The 20,902-nt window shown below is 43.9% G+C and overlaps 1 protein-coding gene across 5 annotated transcripts in view; it reads right to left on the bottom strand.

Moving 5' to 3' along the window:
• Positions 1 to 6,083: 6,083 nt before the first annotated feature.
• FBXO38 (F-box protein 38) overlaps positions 6,084 to 20,902 on the bottom strand; it is a 56,884-nt gene continuing 42,065 nt past the window's right edge. For 3 of the 5 annotated variants that reach the window (XM_039239424.1, XM_039239427.1, XM_039239426.1), the window contains 8 exons: positions 18,690 to 19,424; positions 13,617 to 13,717; positions 13,319 to 13,421; positions 10,259 to 10,425; positions 8,771 to 8,916; positions 8,046 to 8,149; positions 7,405 to 7,518; positions 6,084 to 6,695 (listed from right to left, as the gene is read on the bottom strand). In XM_039239424.1, coding sequence (XP_039095355.1) covers positions 6,517 to 6,695; positions 7,405 to 7,518; positions 8,046 to 8,149; positions 8,771 to 8,916; positions 10,259 to 10,425; positions 13,319 to 13,421; positions 13,617 to 13,717; positions 18,690 to 19,424 — 1,649 coding nt within the window. In that variant the 3' untranslated portion in view covers positions 6,084 to 6,516. The remainder of the gene's footprint in view (positions 6,696 to 7,404; positions 7,519 to 8,045; positions 8,150 to 8,770; positions 8,917 to 10,258; positions 10,426 to 13,318; positions 13,422 to 13,616; positions 13,718 to 18,689; positions 19,425 to 20,902) is intronic. The other 2 variants (XM_039239425.1, XM_039239428.1) reach the window with 2 other exon arrangements.

Below are 20,902 nucleotides of genomic sequence, written 5' to 3' on the forward strand. Positions count from 1 at the left end.
GCCCATGACAGGTGTCTCAGTCTGTAGAGGTCACAAGCACCCCTGCCTGGTGAAAACACAGTGGTGGAGGAAATAGAAGTCCTTGCCATTGTCAAGAAGAGATCTCCTTTGCAGAGGGAGCCTCATAAGCAAACTTTGCTATCTCTTTGGACCGAGGCTGGGATGATGTGGGCAATTCATCCAATAGCCACATTGGAGGTTTACAGGACATGCTGTGTCTGGACAGCTACTAGCCTGGCATTACTTAAATGTCTGGCTTCCAGGAATCCAGGTAATCAAACATGTTTATGGAAGATGGAGAAGGAGACGTAGAGCCTGTCCGAGGTGGGAAGAGACATCAAGAGATGCTTCTGGTGAGAAGCATGGGCACCCCGACCCCATCTGCCAGACCAGTCTGGACAGTCTCGGTGGGAACGGGCATTGTAACCAGACTGCCCCATGCCTGGGGTAAAGGGGCTTCACCTGTGCTGCTTCTCAGCTTGCCTCTCCAGCTCCAGGACTGTCCAGGTAGAAGCCCTGGGCTCCCCTTCCAGCTCAGCAGCTGGAAGGCAAAGCAGATCAAAACCAACTTCTTCAACTGGCCCCCAAGTCATATTTATGGAAAACCCTGTTCTTTCTGAGATCCCCCCTTCTCATCTCACCAACATTTCCACTTGATGCTGCTCACTTGCTCTGTCCAGGAGTCAGTTGCCTGGGAAATGAGGGGCGGCATAGGGTGGATGAGGGAGGAGATAGCTGGGAGTGGCTATCACTAACTTGCCTTTAATGTTGTCTTGGAGTGAGAACAAAAGTACCGTCTTCTTGGTGCTGTGCTGTCTACTGAGTTTTCTCTTTGGTGTTGCACCTCTCTTTGGGGAGAGACCAGTATTGATTTTCTTTTTATTATTCTACTTTGCTCTGGGTCAATGTCCTTCCTTGTAACAGCTACGCTTGACAGGGGGGTGGGGGGAGGTGGGGGGGTGGAAGACTAACACATTTACCTTTTCTAGCCATACTGTGCAATCTTTTTTCCATTCAGTCTAGAAAACTGAGGCTGAGTATCTGGCTTAAATTTAAACAAATCAGGGATGGATTTAAAGGCCTGGGTTTGGGACAGCTTGCTGCTTTGGGCTTTAACCGGCTCTTGCCTCACTGGTCTCATCCACAAAATGGCGAAACTCTCAGAGCCACTAGGATCGTTGGGAACATTCCAACATGGGTCATCCAAGGGCCACTGTTGGGATTCTCTCCAAATGTGTGTCCTGCCTGTACTGCGATTTGCTTCGTCTTTCCCCTTAAGTCAATTCAAGGGTTCACTTGAACACTTGAAGTGTTCGAAAACTCATTTTAGAAGAAACTGATCAGTCCCAGACTAGAAAACCAGTATGACTTGCCGTAAATAGAATGCAGCCATAGAAAGAGAGAAATGAAAACAAAGTGTTCAGTTCTAATTTAAACCCAGGGCTTTCTTTGAAAGGGAGCTAGCTGACCGAGTGCTGGAGGGTGGGTGGGCCCACCAGACCAGGGCCTCCCCAAACTGGGAAGGGCGATGAGGGAAGTCACCAGAGGGCAACTTCCAAACTTTATGAATGGTTGTGGCTAATCATGAGTGGCATTCGATACCTTTTGGAACCATAGAAGTGAAACTGGTGATATTAAACAATTTTTTTATTAAGTTTATGTATTTTGAGGGGGGGGAGGGGCAGAGAGAGGGAGAGAATCTCAAGCAGGCTTGCTCTTGCTGCCAACGCAGAGCCCGAAGTGGGGCTTGAACTCACGAAAACAAGAGATCATGACCTGAACTGAAACCGAGAGTCCTACACTTAACCGACTGAGGCACCCAGGCGCCCCATTGAAACTGGTATTTTTAATTGCTGTTATATTTGATTCATATAGTTTCTCCTTTCTCTTCCCCTCCTATTTTGAGCTCACCCCAGAAAATAGTTAATAATAATGATAATAATGTAGCAATAAGAGAAGCTAATGTTTAATGAGCGAGCTCCTTTCTGCTAGGCACTGTGCTAAGTGCTTTATGGGGATTATCTCACATAATCTTCATAAAATCCCAGTCTGGTGAATGGCCCGGGCAGGGAAGTGGGCATCTGGATGGCCACCTGGGCGGTGTGATCGTCAAGCCCGCAGTCCTAACCAGGGGCCTCTCACCCTTTGCCGGGAGGGACCTCACTCCACTGTCCCGTGTTGGGCGCAATGCTGGGAGAGAGTAGTGAGCCAGCAAGTGCCCCTGCCCTGCTGTGGGCGGGAAGTTCCCGGGGCCTCCGCCGGGGCCTGGGGAAGTCGGGACTTGCCTGCCCGGGGTGCGGCCCTGCCTGGCACTTGCTCTAGCATCCTCTTTGGTTCCCTTCCACTCTCTGAGCCTCAGTTTCTGTCTTTAAACCCGGGAGGGGCCTGGCAGACCGTCGGTGGGGAGGGAAGGCCCTCCTGCCCTGATCTTGCCTATCCTTTGCAGTGTTTCCGGGGCTACGGAAGAGTCGCAGACCCTGAGCTGTGTGAGCCGAGCGTGAGACTTTGGTATCTCAGAGCCGGCGGGCATGGCCCCGGCGGCAGGCAGTGCGACTTTGCCACATCTGCAGTTGGAGCCCAGAACACTTATCTGGTCAGGCTCCGGCGTCCCAGGAGCTCACCACTGCGGGCACTTTACCGTTTCTCTGCGTTTCCCCAACAAGGTCCCTGGGCCCCTGGCAGCAGCCTGCGGGAAGGGGTTACTGACAGCCTTTCACAGCAAAGAAAACCGTCAGGGAAGGTGATTTCTCCGTGGACACAGGAGTCAGGGCTGAAGCTCTTCGGACCACTCCATTCTTTACATTTGTTTCTAACTATACGAAGTCTGTGTTTTTAGATGACATAAATGCTGGGTTGCACATTAATGTATTTACGCAGTCCATTCCCACTGTAAGAAGGTCTGACTATAGATACCCCAAAATAGCCCCGGACTTCAGCTCAGACCCCCTTCCCCTCTCGAGAAGGAACCACTCCTCTCTCTCTGTAATTCACAGATCTGTCCTGTGTATTCACGTGTGTATAAATGTTCATATAAAAATGTATGGTCTTGTTTGGTTCTTACATATGAATAATGGTATCTTGATCTGCAACTCGCCTTTTCTTTCAGCACCCCATGTCATTTCACGTCAACCTGTGTGGTCCCTGGTTCTTTCTAGTTGCCATGTGCATGCCACGCAGTAGATGCCACACAGCCTGTGTCGTTGATTCCTTCCTGGCCCGGCCGCATCCCGGGTCTGAATGGGGCACCCGAGGCCCACATCAGAATCAGCAGCCTCTGTTTTCCTGGGACTGTGCTAACCACATGAAGGTCGGCTTGAACGGGTTCAAGTTGCAGGGGTGCCTGGGCTTTAGCCAGCCTCCCTTCCAGGGATGGGGACACTCTGCCCAAGTCGCACAGACTTTGGAGGCAGACTGACAAGCATCCTGTTTCCACCACTTCCTAGGTGCGTGCCTTTGACCAAGGTATTTAACCTACTACGCCCGAACTTCCCTGACAGTAAAGCAGGGGACATGATGATCGGGCACACTTTTAAGAGTCAGTAGGAGGATGTCCGCAGAGCCCTCGTTAAATGCTTTTAAAAATGCTTTCATGGGACCGTTATTTCCTCTTAATGGCCTCCCCGGTTCTCTCCGTTCCTTACCACCCTGGAAAGTGGTCGAAGGAACAGAAGGTTATGTTAAGATTAGTAAAAAAAGAACCCCTTTCACAATAAAAGGAATTACGGTGGAAGCGACACTATGTCTGCTTGCCTCACGCTGTCCAGTTTCTGGAGGCCCTCGCTGCCCCTTCACAGCTGCCTGGGGGTGGGCGCATTTACCCAAGGCTCCAGGGATGGGCTTGTGACCATGTCCAGGTCACTTGACCATGAGGGGGTTCGAATTTGAATCCACGTCCTCAGGTCCCCGCAGCGAGGTCCCTGTAGGAGCTGTGTGCCAGCTGGATTTACAGGAACCATTAGGGCCTGCATCTGGCGGCACTACAGACGCGACTGTCTCTGACATTGGCACAGTCATCTGTCCAAGAAACATTTTTTTTTAATATTTTTATTTTATTTCTAGGAGAGAGACAGCGTGAGCAGGGAGGGTCAGAGAGAGAAGGAGACACAGACTCCGAAACAGCCTCCAGGCTCTGAGCTGGCAGTCAGCACAGAGCCCGACGTGGGGCTCGAACCCACAAACCGCGAGATCATGACCTAAGCGAAAGTCAGACGCTTAACCAAGCCACCCAGGCGCCCCCCAAGAAACATTTCTTAAAGCCTTTTAAAAATGTGCCAGATGGCACGCCACAAGCTGGCGACACGTAATTGAAGGGGTGACAGGGCGCCTCACGTCTCTGTGGCAGGTGTGGGCAAACTATGGCCTGGGGGCCAAATGCTCCGGTCTATAAACTAAGAATGGCTTTTGCTTTCTAAAGTGGTTGGAAAACAAAAGCTACTCTGTGACCTGTGAAAATTATGTGGCATGCACATTTGTGTCCATGAGTAAAGTTTTATTAGAACACAGCCATGCCCATGTGTTGACATGCCCTCCGTGGCTCTTTCGCACTCCAGCAACAGGGGAGTTGCCACGGTGAGGCCGCAAGTGTCTACTATCTGGCCCTGTGGGAAACGTATGCGGACCCCTGCTGCCGGGCAGTCACTCTCCAGCCATTCATTCCACAGACCCAGACCAAATGTTACCATCGTAGTCATCTTCCAAGACTGCTGCTTTTTGTTCTTTTTAAGAATTTGTCCCCATCTGGGTATCTTGAGAACGATTTTAGCACTTCCTACTGTCCCTGTTCTAACAGTAGGCGATTTAGAGGAGCTGGTAGGAAACCACAAAGTTAGAAAGCAGCGGCCTCTAGCGGCTGACCTAAGCATTTCCATGATTTGGTTATTATGGTTACACCTGAGAAAACCGTGTAGGTGGGAGTCTAAGTGTTGGGGGATTTTATTATTTTGAAGTATTTAGAATGTTCTGTAATTTGTTTCCTGCTTTTTACTTATGACAGTTCTAACCGGGAGAGTACAACACTCTCTTCTAGTTAAAAGGGGGATTTAGTGGAGTTTAAAACAAGATGACTGAATGCCGTTACTGGACATTCTTCCCAGTGGAACCGAATTTTGTCTTGAAAAAGAACTTTGGCGAAAGACACTGATTACCATTCACACTATTTTAGTGTTAGGAAAACTTGCTGGCATCCTGACACATTTGTGTGGACAGTGATGACAGCGAGGCAGCCCCGTGGGCATCAGACACTTGAACTGTTGTCCCACCTAGCCTTAATCGGTTCTTGACCATTAAGTGAGAAATTTTCCCTCTCTGCCCTTCAATTAATCTCCTGCAAGTGAAGACGTTGGCCTCGGCAACCTCTCAGAGCCCTCACACCTCATACAGACCCCAAGTACATATGGCCATTTGTAAAGGGTTGACAAAACTTTCCCACAGAACTTGGGTTTAAACAATTTGTTGGGTCACTCAGCTCGCAAGTGACAACACTGTCCACTGAACGTACATGTTGCTTTAGAGCTTTTTGTGCTCTTGACCCCTGGCCCTACATATAACATTGTACATATCACCGCCAAACTGGGTCATTTCTCTCCTTTTTGGTGACCGGGTACTTGGGGAAGTTCGGCTCTTCAGGGTGTTCTGTCACACATGAGTTCTATGAGCTGAACACCTTGCAGCCACTGAACTTTAGGAAGAAAGAGATGAGAAACTGGATTACACTGAAATCTTAGACACAAATCTACACATTCCTTTTCGGCACGGTATTTGCTACTCTGCTTTAAAAAGAGGGATTCAGATCCAAGGCCAGAAAAAAAGGTTTTCATAAACTTTTATTTTTATATTCAAGATAAAGCATATACACAATTGAATGTGGAAATAAATAACTAGAAATACTTTGGAAACTTCCATTTTCCCCTCAAACTCAATTTTTTTTTAAACTCATGAATCTTTTTATTTAAGAAATATGGCAAGTATAATACTAAGAGAAAAAAAAAAACCACCGTTTTGTACACAAACATGAAGCTGCCTCTGACTATTGGGTTTAGCTGGTTTGAATAATAACACCAAAAAAAGCACACAAGACACAAAAAGACTCTTCAACAGATTTACTCAAACAGCTTTGCTCGAGAAGAAAAAGGCACAGATTTAAGGGGATGACAATGATTATTAAGAATATAGTAAATGGGGGCTTGGCCAGAAAGTGACACTTTATGAACTGAGTCAGAAAAAAATGAACAAAAATGAACAAAATGAACTCTTCCCAATTATCTGCCTTCATTAAAACAAATTCTTAAATTAAATTGTATAAACATATGATATAAAGCTGGTACTCAGGAACTGTCCTTGTATATTTCCGTTATGTACAAATCTCTGTATACAACTTTAATGTTCCTTGTACATTTCCTATACACCAAAACGTGCCAGGGCCTCCAAAGCGCATGCCTTGCGTCCCTGTGGCACGCGCTGTGGCAGAGCGACCCGCATGGCTTTCCGCCAGCATACCTGGAGAGCAGGAAGGACCAGTCAAATGTAGTCATCTTCAACTGGCTCCCCATTGACATCACAGTAGTGGATAAAAATCGCCACTACTCGCTGAAACACGCCCTTCTTCATCTGACGCATCTCCGAGATTTCCTCTCCTATTGTCTCCATACAGATGTCGGCAGACAGCTGCCCTTTCCTTCGAGGAGCATAGATGGTGCCTTGGAAATTAGAAAGGAGAGGGGAGACACGTATGATTACCGGGATCACCTGCAAAGTCACTGATGAAACCGGCCTATGAGATAGGCCTCTGCACTGTAATGTGATGGGATGGAAACACGTTCAGCTCCTGAAACGGCTCCGCGTCACAGACCTGCCACGTTTGGCGCCTAAAGCAGCGCGCACGATTAAAGGCCCAAGCTGACAACGCACCAGCCAGGGAAGTCACGTATACATGTACGTGTAGTTTTCCAAATCTATTTCCTCATAAAATATTTTTTAAAAACTTCCTACAAATGGATATTAGAGTGTGCTAACGCTCTGAGAAGAACTATAGTCAAAAAGTCAAAAGTTCCTTTCAGATAATGAGTATCAATGGAACAATTTGAAAATAATATAGTTGACAAACTCTTTATAAAGAGTAAGAAAATTATACACACTTAGGCAATAAAAATACCTAGCTAGAAAAGTCTGTCTCAAGGACTCCTGCCCACCAACCTTTCTATATCCCGAATAAGTCAGCTGATTACTGTACAAATTTAGAGCTGCTGTTTGCGGGGGGAGAACTGAACAATAACAAAAAGCAAATAAAAACATTTGTATGGGAAGCAATTACAGGCTACGCTGCTTTGAACGCAAACGAAACAGGAAGTTTCTAACAGCAGGATATACTCAAACCAGAGGGCACGAGTCAGGTCAGGTCATAATTACTTTCTTCATCGTCTTCAAAATCGTATCTGGCGAAGCTGTTGGGCTCTGCTGCCCGCAGTGATCTCAACCAAGGGAAGTCGGAGATCATGGAATACGGAGCTCCATCCACAACCCCTGGAACGGGAGGAGAGGTTAACAGCGCTGCGGCCGGGGCAGTAAGGTCAGGCCCAACACTGTAGTGCTCTGCAAGCACAGTGTGAAGCCTGCTGTTGTCCGTGCTGGGTACAAAAGCGCTGGATCGGGAAGGGTCTGTTCTAATTCTAGCCCTAGAATTAGATCTAGGTCATGTGATCTTGGTCGCCCTTTGCTTCCATTAAGCCTCGGTTCCTCCTCCTCTTTATATAAAATGAAGAGGTTGAGACAGGTGCCCTAAAGTCACTTTAACTTCAAACTATATAGCAAGTTTCAATTTTCTTTTACTTTTTGTGTTTCGACACTGCTTCTGACTATCTGGGGGACGGCAAAGACTCACAGAGGGAGAGCTAGATTTATCTGGTCCCTGCTACCCGCAGATAGTCACAACACCCATCATCTTGACAAACTGTAAGGCTCCCACTCCTCTCTTACTTAAGACCTGTCTCTCCATCCAGTTAGTTAACTAGCTAGTTAATTTAGCTTCCCAACCATTTGTCAGTGCTCACCTTCTAAAGTATAGATTTCTCTGCCCCATGGGTACTTGGGGTATTTCTTTAAATCATCCTCACTTCGTGTGGCTTCAGGGAAGAATTCATACTTAATGAGCTCTCTGGAGGCAACAAAAAAAAAAAATTAAAGATTACAAAACTGGAAATGATGTTGGGGTGTGGGGTAGAAAGGACTGTCACCTAGATTCTAGTGAACATCTCAAACAAAGTACTAAATAGCTAACAGAAGCAGAAGCCTAGAGGATACACATCTAGTCAGTTCAGAGTTAGTTTCTTCACTACCTTCAAAATCCTATCGGGGAAATAGAGAAAACCACTCTCTAATCAAATGTCTTGTGTGTATAAGATGCTTAATAAAACATTTATATAACAAATACATAAAAAGTCTAATTTTCTGATGATAAAAAGTATCACAGTTTTAAGATCTTTAATTTCATCTCTTTTCCACGCCCAAAGGCTACAGGAATGAAGTCAAATGTATATGTATAGTCTTTCCCTGCAATTTTTCTCTAAGTTCAGAAATAAAGGTACCCACAGGTATGCAGGCCTTTCAATGTTAAGTCCCCATTTCCCTCAGTTTTTTACAGGTTACATTTCATAGGTTTCGGTGCCTGAAAAGCCCAGACAGGTATCGTTTACAGTAAAGAACACTTAGGATGTGTTCTGGGAACCCCTGCACCAGGCAAGGAGTGAAAAGGTCTTTGGGGCCACAGATTACTTACTGATTGATGTTTGCTATGGTATCCATCCAGCTGCGGATGCGCACTTTGTTCCGGACGTTGGGAGGGTTACTGAACTCGTGGATAATACAGATGTGATATGGGTAGGGGCCGCTAAAGAGCTTCTGCTCCAAGGTCAGTGTGTCCACCTGGGGAAGAAACCACAGAGAGGGCTTTGGACAAAGGAAGTGAATGTCTTGGAAATCCATCTCCTTAGAGCATGCACAGATCTTTCTCTGGGACCTCAGTTTTCAAATCTTTGGCAGATGTGAAAACCAAATAGTAACGTTCAGTCTTGAGCACAGCCGGCCAGGCTGGGATGGGGCTCAGGAAAATCCTTCTACCTAGCAAGCTCCCCACTTTCCATCTCACTGTTGCATCAATGTGAATGCTCACTGAAGCAAGGAGCCCAGACGCACGTAAGTGACTCTAGGAACCCACTTCGGAGTACATCCTGCACAGGTTTAAGTACTGGCTGAGTCACAGGACTGCGAATGTGCGGTGTTCCATACTCTATTCAAACTGGCCCCCTGCCCACTGCCAATCCTAATGACAGAACACATCTCCCTGCCCCCTTGCGGCCTTCTCTCATTTGCTTTCTCCTCACGGAATGTCCCTTCTCCATCTCTCTTCTGCGACCCCACCCTACCATCGTAGTGGCATACACGTCCACCTCAAACTGCAAAGGCAAACTTCTCAAGAGAAGGTGATGCCTTGTGTATTTTTCAGCAACCCCCCCCCCCCCCCCGCCGCCAATTATACGCAACAGAGCATCTGTCTGTGGAGATGAATCTTTTGTTGGCCAGGCCAACTTTATTTTGGCACCACACCAAGCACAGAGTCTTACATATGTTTGCACCTTTTATCTCCCTCAGTTTTACTGAGAAGTAACTGTGTAAGAGTAAGGCACATGGCAGGACAGTCTGATTTACCTAGACTGTGAAATGCCACCATAACAGGTTCAACTAACATCCGTCTTCTCATAGAGATACAACAAAAAAAGGAAAAAATTAATGATGATAGCAACTGTCAAAGGATTCCTTACTATATGCAGCTGTTCTAACACTTTACAGCTATTAATGTCACTGTCACAGTAAGTGTTGGTTTTTATTCTAATTTTATAGCTGAAGAAACTAAGGCGAAGAGGCTAAGTAATCCGCTCGCTCCCTGTCAGTGAATGAGAGTTTGAATCAGGCGGTCTGAAGCCAGAGTTTGTGTTCTTAACGGTCAACTTTCAAGAAGTATAAAAACTTGAACAACTGCTGTCATCCTAGAGCTTGCTAAGAACCCACAAAAATCCAGCAGAGAAGTATTCATGAGGAAGACGGGCAAGGGAGTCCAGCTTGGTTAACAGAACTGTGTAGACTCTAAAGGATCATTACTACAGCAAATGAGCAAATGAGTGAATTCCAAGTCCAAAAAGGTAGAAGACTTAAAAAAAAAAAAAAAAAAAAATCACTGCAATATCTCTCAGAAAAGAGAACACGTTACCTGCTGCATTGGGCGGAGGTATATGATGCGGTTTCTCTCGGGAGGCATCCGTAAGATCTGGTCCAGGACCTGATCCATATTCAGTTTCTTGCACTGTGCGTAGTCAAATCGATTTACAATTGGTGCATTTTCTACTTTTAAATGTTTCAGTACCCTGCACCTGGTAGCTACAAAATGGAAACACTCTGGTAAGTTCCAGGAATACTTTATACAAGATACTAAAGCAGCGTCCAGCCCACTGGAATGATCTCTGGAAGACCGGGTCAATTTCTATTAGCAAATAACACTGCAGACATGAACACCTTTAACACGGGTCAAGTACTGTCATAAAGTACAACTAACAGTTATCAAAGTAATTTGAAAATGTGAATCTGCCCTGTTGAAAAGAAGGCGGTCACACGCATGATGAAGGTACTTTTTCCTATCCAAGATTTACTTAGAAGCCACGTTCCAGACAATGACTTGCCTAACTATATGGATTGTTTAGAAAATATTTACTGAGAAGAATGAATGGTAATTGTTAAAATATATAATTTTTAGGGTAAAGTTCAAATAAGCCTAGAATAATTTACATATATTCTTTCAAATTCTCCCACAGGAAATGAGCAGAGTGGATTTCAATTCCTACCGTAAGTATAAAAAGAAAACCTTAAAAGACCTAAAAATATTTGGATATTTTGGTCTGAAACTGTACAGTTCAATGTGGTAGCCAGTAGCCACCTGCAGCTTTTAAAATTTCTATTAACTAAAATGCATTAAAATTAACAATTTAGTTCCTCAGGCATGAGCCACAATTCAAATGTGCCAATAGGCACATGGGGCCAGTGGTGACCATATCAAACAGTGCAGATACAGAACATTTCTATCAATGCAGAGAGCTTTATTAAAAACGCTGGCCTGAAGGACACCTGGGTGGCTCAGTCAGTTAAGCGTCCGACTTTGGCTCAGGTCATGATCTTGTGGTCTCTGAGTTCCAGCCCCACACAGGGCTCTGTTCTGACAGCTGGGAGCCTGGCACCTACTTCGGATTCTGTGTCTCCCTCTCTCTCTGCCCTTCCCCTGCTCCTGCTGTCTCTGTCTCTCTCTCTCAAAAATAAATAAACATTAAGAAAAAAATGTTTTTAATGCTGGCCTGAAAAGATGATTAAATATTCTCCCTGTTTAACATGTAAAAGGTAGGATTATAGGAGAAAATAACTGCTATATAATAAATGCATTTAACTGCAATAGTACACTTAACATCAGAAAAATATCCCCTTCCTTTATTTTTAACCTCATAGTTCATTCTGATCCAGTTTTTACTATGGATATCAACTCAGTCCAATTCAAGAAAGAATCAGATGGAAGATACGATAAAACCATAATCAAGTTGATATGCCTCACCTCTCTAAGGAATCATATTTCATAAAGATACTTGCACAACTCTATCTTTGACCCAAATGTCCTCACCTCCATTAGCAACCTAGCTCTGTAACCAACTTAGTGTTGGAGGGCTAAGCAAGTCTCTGCCTTTCTGGCCCGTTTTCTCCTTCTGTGACCTGGCAGGAGGAAGGGCAAGCAGGGCAGAGCACAGGAAAGGAGGAGAAGAGGGAGGACAAGACGGCAATATGGGTTTCAATGTACATCTTTAGAGAAATGTAGGCGAGAATGAATCATCAGAGCCAAGTGCAGAGGTGAAAACCAGTCAGATTCTCCAAGAGGTGAACGGAGAAACGAATAAGAATTTGAAAAGCAGCAGAGCCCGAAGGTTGAGAGGCAGATTCCCAGACCTCGCGGGGAATGGGGTGGGGAAGCACTGGCCGGGCTGCCCTGCGGTTGTGACCTCTGAGCTTCTGAAGTGCCCCTACTGTGTTTTACAAGGTAAGTCCAATAGTAGACAGTTATTTCGTACACAGTTTAAAACTTCATTGGCCGGAATGGAGTCAAGTACCACCCCTTAAGGGTCTGGAGTTTTCTAGAATTCAGAAGAGAGGTAATGTTTATATCTTAGTTTTAGCTCTTCTTTCTGGGTTTCTCTTACAAACTGGCAAGGATTACCTCGCTTTGCTTATTACTAGTAACATAAAAGTGCAAAAAAAAAAAAAAAAGAAAGAAAGAAAAGAAAAGAAAAGGAAGCCCCTGATACTGCAATATTCAGAATACAAATTAACATCTGGTAAGCTTTTACTCAGAGGTCAGACCCTCTACTATGTGTATGTGCACATACACACAGACACACATGTGTACACACGTATCACTGCACTTAATCCTCACAAATATGTATTTATAGGGTAAGCATAATCATGTGCACTTTATGGACTGAAAAAAATGAACACAATATGTAACTTTTCCAAGGCAAGAAACATGTCGTATCTTCATAAATCTACATGGATAGGTATCAAAAATATAATTTTGAGTGAAAATGGAAAAATGGACACACTATATATCTGAAACGATAAAAGCTCACACTAAATTAACACCCTGTTATTTGTCCAGAAGTAAATACGGTACATAACTAAAGATGGACTGGGAGCACGCGGATTAACCGCACAAGCGGAGACGGCGGGGGCTGGCCAGCCTGGCAACGCGCGACAGCAGGACTCAGAAGAAAAGTGGATCCTGGACTGAGAAAGTTATGCCAGGAACGGAGCTGACGATCGACCACATCAATCAAACTAAAGTCGTTAAGCACCTCAGGCCCAGCCGCCACTGCCCACAAAACATGAACATGAAAGCTGTCCAACGTCACAGAGCTTGGCAAATGGTAGGCACAGGATTCAGGCTGAGAGCTACTGGACTCTGAAGCCCATACATGTTGTTAATCTACTCTGTGAGGTCAAGTAGCAAGGATCATTCGGAGGAAAGCAGACAGGGCATTTTAAAAGATGAAGTCTCCGCCCACGGTCCCTCACTAAACTATGGAGTAACTGAGAATTACAGAACACAGAAAGAATGTGAAATAACCCACCCTAATGATTCCTTTGAAAAAATACAGAAATGTTACTGTAGTTACATTTCTGCGTTCTTAATTCTTTAGACACGTTCTTGATGCTCTTGTATGACCCAGGCCTACATACATACCATGGATGAACATCATCTTGGGGCAGTCTTTCAGCACTAGATCTGTGACTCCACAGTTGGTCATAGTGACTCCAACAAGATTTTTAGATTTTAATACAAGGACCTACAAGGAGAAAAAATTTAAATGATGTCTCTTCCTGCAGATATTTTTTTAAAGCTTAAATGTTTTCACTGGCAGCTATTACCAATGTCTTCTCTTTTAGGGGAAAAGAATAATTATATATATAAAGCTAGACACTTGAGTCATTATTCAGGAACTTGGCCGGACTTAAAGTTAAGCAAGGGTTTTTTCCTTCACCTGCACGTGGTCATCCTCAATCACAGGGTCGCTGGTACTGGTGGACTTATCTGCTGTCCGTTTCCGCTTCATGGCGTGACGGGGCTTTGTTTTGGCCACCTCTAGAAAAGGCAAGAGGAAAACCCAAACTTCAGCTTTACCTTTCTTTCCTTCAAGAGAAGACACTCAATTGCATATGTATAAACTCTGTAAGGCAACTCTCAAATCTAGGTCTTGGTTCCCAATAGAATATACTCTCATTATATCCCAAAAGAACAGAACTGCTATTTCCTCCAACTAACTATTCCAAAACAAATCACTCTCTATTACCTCAGACTTCTTGACATCATATAGAATATCCCTTTTCATACCTCAGCCATATCAACAATCTAACATTCCTGTCTTTAGCCACTCAACCCATTCTAAATACTCGCGGTGAATTAAACTCCCCACTTCCTTGCTAAACCACTTTACGTTACTAACTACTGCTTAGTAAATATGTTTCAAGGCCTGATACCTGTCCTTAATTTCATCCCATTGCACGTCCCGGTCATCTGCCATTGCCAATGCATCTGAAGCCAAAATCATTCTAGTTCCTTCTGCCCAGAACATCTTTTCCTGACCTCACTTTTTGAAATTCTATCCATTCCTGAAAGGTCTAGCTCAAGTACCACCTGATCTAAACAATCACCCTGGGTCCCCAAACCTTATAAATGGTTCTGTAATCCCCTGCACACTTGTTTCACAAACTAAAGATTGCTTGCAAGCAACAACATTCCTTATTTCACATTTGTGTCAACATCAGCCACTAGCAGTGATCTATATTGAATATTTACTGAATGAACTGAACTCAACATTCACTGAAATGAATGCATTACAGATACATAAATGGAATAGTAACAACGGCAAATATTTACTGAGCACTTACTGTGTGTCAGGAACTTTTCTTAGGGTTTACTTATATTCACTAATTTAATCATAAAACAGGCCTCTGAGAGAGGTTATTCTCCCTGTTTCACAAATGAGAAAACAGAGACATGGGACAAAACAGCCCGCGACCGTGGAAGACTGGAAGCAGGAGGCAATGCCAGGCCATCCAGTGCTGGTCGCTACGCTATGAAACCTGTGGTCTCTTATCTGCCAGATCCTGGTTAGTAAGGCCCTGACTCAATTACTGCTATTGTTCAAAAACATGACAGTTTAATTATAAAAGCAAATAGTATGTTGACCTTACCTAAATGCAAGGTCTAAATTCATCCCTAAAACTTTAACAAGCACATACACATTCTAAGACCAGGCACTAAAAACCAAAAATCACCGTCCTCATTTTTGATAAGCATTCTGTAGCAGAGCATTTATTAAGTGCAATTAGGCTGATCTTCGTGAATTAAATCTCACCACACTGCTTTCAGGTACCACGACTAGGTTATAAACATCCTACCTGGTTAATTCTGTAACGTCCAACGTCAACGATTAGCAAGAAAGACAGGGCAACAACATGCAAATACTGCAAATTCCCAGAGGCGTGGGTTAGATGGGAACGCCGAGAGATCTAATCTAAGTGCCCTTTCTTGTTTACACACCAGAACCTTTCCTCCACCATGTGAAATCTCTGGGAAATCTTACTATGCAAACCAACTGGAAGTAGCTGCTCAGGTTGAAACCTAAAAGGAAGCCTAAGAGTTCTACTCATCAAACTTCACTAAAGACCCTGAACCCAAACAAAACCATGGGATTCTGGAAAAAGATGCAGACTGTTGATCTAGCAGACCACTGAAGGCCCCCTTCTACAGCATTCCTGAAGGGACTTCACGTAAAATCTATTTACCTTTATTGACAAGGAATAAATCTGCTAGAGGCAGCACATTTCACATGACAGACAAAATTCATACACCTTTACAACCAGTAACAGGAAATGGTTTATCTCCCAGTACCCCCAAAATGGAAACAAAAAACAAAGAAAGAGTCTGTTTCCATTCCTTTTCGATAATGTTGAAATTAGAATCTTCGATTAGCATTCTCTTTTTATGATCTGATTTTCAAGCTTTTCACCTTCCTGGATTGCGCTCTCTCCCCTCCCATTCAACTGATCAGAACATGGGATTCCAGGTTAAACTTCCTGCTCTCCAGAGTGCCCAAATTGGCAGTTTATATTTTCTAAGAAAAGTTATAAGACTGAGTCACACTTTACACATAGATAAGCATTAAAAACAAAGGCTTCCCACTGTAAAAGAATAAAAAGAATTCGTGGGGTTTTTTTCCTCATGCTTCCCTCTTTGGTTAGAGACAAATCTTAGTGATTTCATACATTCACCAGCATCAACATACCTCAAATGTTGGTTCCTACCACTTATTAAGTTGGCAATTATTCACTGAGCCCCATACCATGTAACACATTGTGCTAGAAGCTGGGAATAAAATTGCAAACAAGCAGACACTCTCCCTGCCCTCATGGAGCTCAGTCTATTGGAAAGACAGACAGTAAAACATGGAATTATGACACAGTATAGTTAACATTGGCGTAGAAGATGCTACAGAAACACAGAAAACAATCCAATCCAGTCTTGGGGTGTCAGGGAAAGAGGTTAGTATTTATGAGAACCATACCGTATTAATCTTAAATGCTATTCTTTGACAATCCAACTAGTTATTTTTGTGGTATTTATTATAAAGTATACAGTGAGGATACAAAGAGCAACTTACAGGCATTTTACTCTGAAAATAAGAGTTCACGACATAACTACATTAGCTTCTGACAGAGTTTTAACACTACATAAGGCCATAGATTGAAAACCAAATTAAAAGCTCAAACATTTTCTTTGAAAAAGTGATATTAAAAAATCCATAACACTCGATCAAGTTTGCTCTTTTATTAGTCTGTATTTTTCTCCTTAAAACTTTGAAGAGCAGAATGGCCAATAGATATCGAAAACAAGCTAGATCAAAAATAGCAACTGGAAAGCCACTCAAATAACTTGTTCTTTCCAAATTAGATCCAGGTTAACGCTAAAATTAGCACTTTGACATTTCTCCAGAAAAGTTGTTACTGAAAGCAAATGGACATTTGCATGGTTTAAAAAATATGAGGAAACAATTTATCCACTGTACAATCAACTACACACACATTAGAAGTCTTCTCAGATTAAAAAAAAAAGTCACAAAGTAACATGTAATTTACCTAAAAAAGTAAAAATGAGATTTTTAAAAAATTTCTAGAGAATTATTTAAGCTAAGAAAAGTTCTAGTACTGAAATAAGTCAGAAGGAAATAGCAAAGAGGGTAACAGAACATGAAAGATTTACATTAAAAATAAAAGCAAAACAACCCCCCCCAAAACAGCAGCAACTGAAAAGTTTACTAAGAGACAAAAGACAAAAATGGGAGACAGAACAGTCCCTAAGTGGGAAGACCCCATGCTGTAAAAATGACAATTACCTTTTCAGTAAATCGATGTAATGGAATTCTAAACAAAAACCAAGATTTGATTTTGGGGCCTGACAATATCATTATAAAATACAACCGTAAAAATGAATGAGAAATACATGACAAGCCAAGGAAATTTTGAAGAATGAAAGAGAACAGAACATGGGGACAGAACGGAATGCCCAGCAATAAACCTAAGTATACATAAGGTGCATGATAAAAAAGCATCTCAAAAGAATGAGAAAAGATGTCAATAAATAGCACTGAAACGACTTAGTGACAATCTGGAATAGAAAGATAAAGTTCGCCCCCACAGGTTATAGTAAAGAGCTAAAAGAAACAAATGAAAAAAGAACGAGATGTAAACAATGACTGGCATCATGTTCGAGGAAGGTCTTCCAGCACATAAAAATAAAGAAATCATAAAGATCTGACTTTACAACCATGAAAAACCAAGCAACAAAAGGCATCGCCGTCACAGGGAGCTTCTGTTTAATGGGCACACAGTTTCCGTCTGGGAGGATGAAAACATTCCGATGCACAGTGGTGACAGTCGCAAAAACAATGTGAGTGTATTTAATGCCAACGAAATTGTGCTTCAAAATGGTTAAGCGGTGAAGTTTGTGTTATGCATAAAAAACAAAAATATGATAAACCACTGAAAATTCAAGCTTGGGAAAGTATTGCTGTCATATGCCAGCACTAGTGTCTATAAACCATAATGAAATGTTTAAATAAAACTCGTATTTAATTACGAGCTTATGCTACTATGATGATTAGCACGTAGTGAAGTAAGATCTCGTATTTATCTTCTGAAAGCTTATTTTTCTTTTTAGTTTAGCTCCACATGATTTGATCAGTTCAGTTCTACTTAGTCAATAAAAACACCCTAACGTCATTCTGGAGCTGATTTTAAGATTTTAAAAGTGAGGTAGACCTGGAAAAAACTAAAATACATTATTATTCATTGGTATCTATTCATGACTTAGTAAAAGCAGGAGAGATTACTTAAAATAAGGTCAGAAATAAAAACTATGGTTGAGCAATGTGCTTACCCCCCCCCCAACCCAATGCCCTGGCATACACATAGTAACTATTAATGCAATCATACACATACATGTTTTTCAGTGCAGTTTCACCAAAAAGAATTCTCAGCTAAATTACCTACTTACCTGCTCATCTCTTGGCAAACCCACCTGGAAGCAAAGCTGGGTTTCAGAAAAAACTACTAAGACCCGCAGAGGCAGACAGAGGGCCAAAGCCCTAGGTTACGTTCCCCAGCCTCGGCAACTTGAGGTCTTTACCCTTTGGCTAAGGTTTAAGGCTTCACTACGAGCTACGACTCCCCTTAATGTGGGATGGGAGCAGAGTTACCCTGAGACGTAGACATCAGAATCAGAATTGTATTTAGGGTCAATATACACACCGATGTATTTCTCTTAGCAGCTTAACTGTTTGAGTTTTGCTGGGTTGGATGTTTTACAAGCTCTTTTCCGTGCCTCCCCCCGCCCCCACCACGGCTGAAAATTAGTTCCAAATTTTATGATCACAGATCCCCCAACAGAGAATTCAATCTGCCGAACTGGCTTTACGTAAGAAAATGCACAGAACGAGCTCGTGCCCTTGTCAAGGCCTAACCTGTGGTCGCTAACCTTGGCAGCATTGTCATACCTGACTCAGATACCAGCGGTACATGGGAGAGTCTGCTCCTCGCCCTTGTTAGGGGCCTCCGAGGGTAGTCTTCATTAGACTGCACGTCACAGCTCTCAGGCTGGGAGCTCCCCCTCCTGTCCTCACCTGTAGCCCCAGAGCCACTCCCATTAGTCCTCTCATCATGTGCTGGGCCTGAAGACCCCCCTTGTGGCAGAGTCCTAAAGGAAAAGGCGGATCTCGTACCATCCGGGCCATTCACAACACAGGCTCGGCTGGTTGAAGGACGTTCCTCATCAGAACACCTGCTAGTTCTCCTTTGGGATTCCTGGGGCCTGTGACAGCAGCATCTGGGGCAGACAGAACTCTCTGCATCTCCCTCCTCCATGGCCTCAGAGTCCTCTGACCCACCGGGGGAGCAGACACACTGCCTGGACACATCCACTTCTGAAGGGCTAGGCTCGGAAGAGCCGCCGCTGTTCACCGTCCTTACAAAGTCGGGGCTTTGAGAAGCAGTGCTGTGTGAGCTGGAGGCTCCCGCTGTGCTGGCGGTGGCGCTGCTGCAGCTGGGATACACATCCTTGTTTTTTTTCTTTTCAGGAATATCCCTAGCTGCTTTCATATCGGCTTTGATCTGCTCACTGGTGACCTGACAGCCTTTCTCACAGCTGCTTTCCTCGAGGGGACACTGCTTCGATTGGCCCATCTGATGGGAGCTGTACCTCTTTCGAAGTGGAGTCTTGCCTTTTCCACTTACTGCTTACAGAAAAAGAAGAATGGCCCGAGGAAAAGAAAAGATTTCAGTACAAATTCTGGACAAAAGGCAAGAGTAAATCTGGAACAGGAAACAACGTACACTAGTTTTTCCTAGAGTATAATGGTGACCACATCACTCAGCTGCTCACAAATTTCTCTCTGTTCTCTACTGCCTACCTGGTTTATTCTCCTGAGCTCAGCCTCCAAGGCCCATCATGATCTCAAGCCAAACTAGCTTTCTGGTTTTGTCCCCTCTTATATACACTGTACACGCTAGCCCAAACTCATCTCCGAAACTGCCTTACTGCCTCAGGGCCTTTGTTCCCCCCAATTCTTCAGCCTTGCGCCTCTGTTCAGTCTCTTCTGCACCCACGCCCCAAAGCCTCTGTAGAATATGCCCTGTAATATTACTATTTAGATTTCTGACCCGACTCTGACCAGACTAGAGGTTCCCTAGAGAGGGGTCATGACATCTTCATCTCTGCAAGCCTCACCGTACTTAACGTAGTACCTGGGGGCACAGTAAGGCTCAATGACTATATAAAAGAATACTTAAATAAGGTTTTCTCTGGCTGACAGAAGATCTAGTTCCTCAATTCAGAACCTGAACTTTCTAGAAAACAGCTGGTCACATTCCTTCTCCTAATGTTTAGTTTCCATAAAAGCCCCTTTCAACCACAGTGTAAAGACACCCGAATTTCTTATAAGGAATAAAATGAGAATTGAGTAATCAGTCATTGGTTAGTAAATGATTCCAAGTCTAAGGAACCGAGCTTTCCACACACAGAAGTGTATACACATGTCCGGTTCAGTGTTAATACAGCATTCAAACACATTAAGGTGCAGGGTGCCCAGGGGAAATTAGTGGACAGTTTCTAAAAACCTCATCCTTTCTCACAGTAGTATGCACGTGGTTCTGGGAAACAGAAGGGAAGGACAGACAAGGAAGAAGAATGAACTGAAGGTTAAGACAAGTGTAGTTTCTCGGTGAGGGAAAAGGGTAGAAGGCTGCTGACTAAGATGTAAAGGGAGGCAGGGGCTGTGAGAACACACTTTGGGACTCCCTCAAGCACCAGACCAGCCACCAACATTCACTAAGCACGACTGGAGATTATCAACTGGTGAGTGGTTGTTTTCTCACTGCTCTGGATGCCTCAGGAGTAAATCCCCACAGTGGGCCCGGGCCGCTCACTAATCCCTGGTACCCTGACGCCACAAAGCCTCTACTGTGGAAGTCATAATCCTCACGTCTTTTCTTCCCTGAACCTCAATTCCACAGTATTTTAGTTGTGCTATGCTTGCCCTCGAGAGTGCCACCCAGATTCCCCTCCCCCTCAGGCTACTCTCCTCCTCGCTTCCACCTCCCATCCCATTCCATAAGGATATGTTAACTGCACCACAAGTTGTGGTGCGGACCCATTATACAAAGGTCAAGTGTGTCTGTCAGTTCTCATGGTGACTCCCACTAACAGGTCCCG

Source organism: Hyaena hyaena, unplaced genomic scaffold, assembly GCF_003009895.1.
Source record: "Hyaena hyaena isolate Hyena2069 unplaced genomic scaffold, ASM300989v1 scaffold_157, whole genome shotgun sequence".
Lineage (NCBI taxonomy): Eukaryota > Metazoa > Chordata > Mammalia > Carnivora > Hyaenidae > Hyaena > Hyaena hyaena.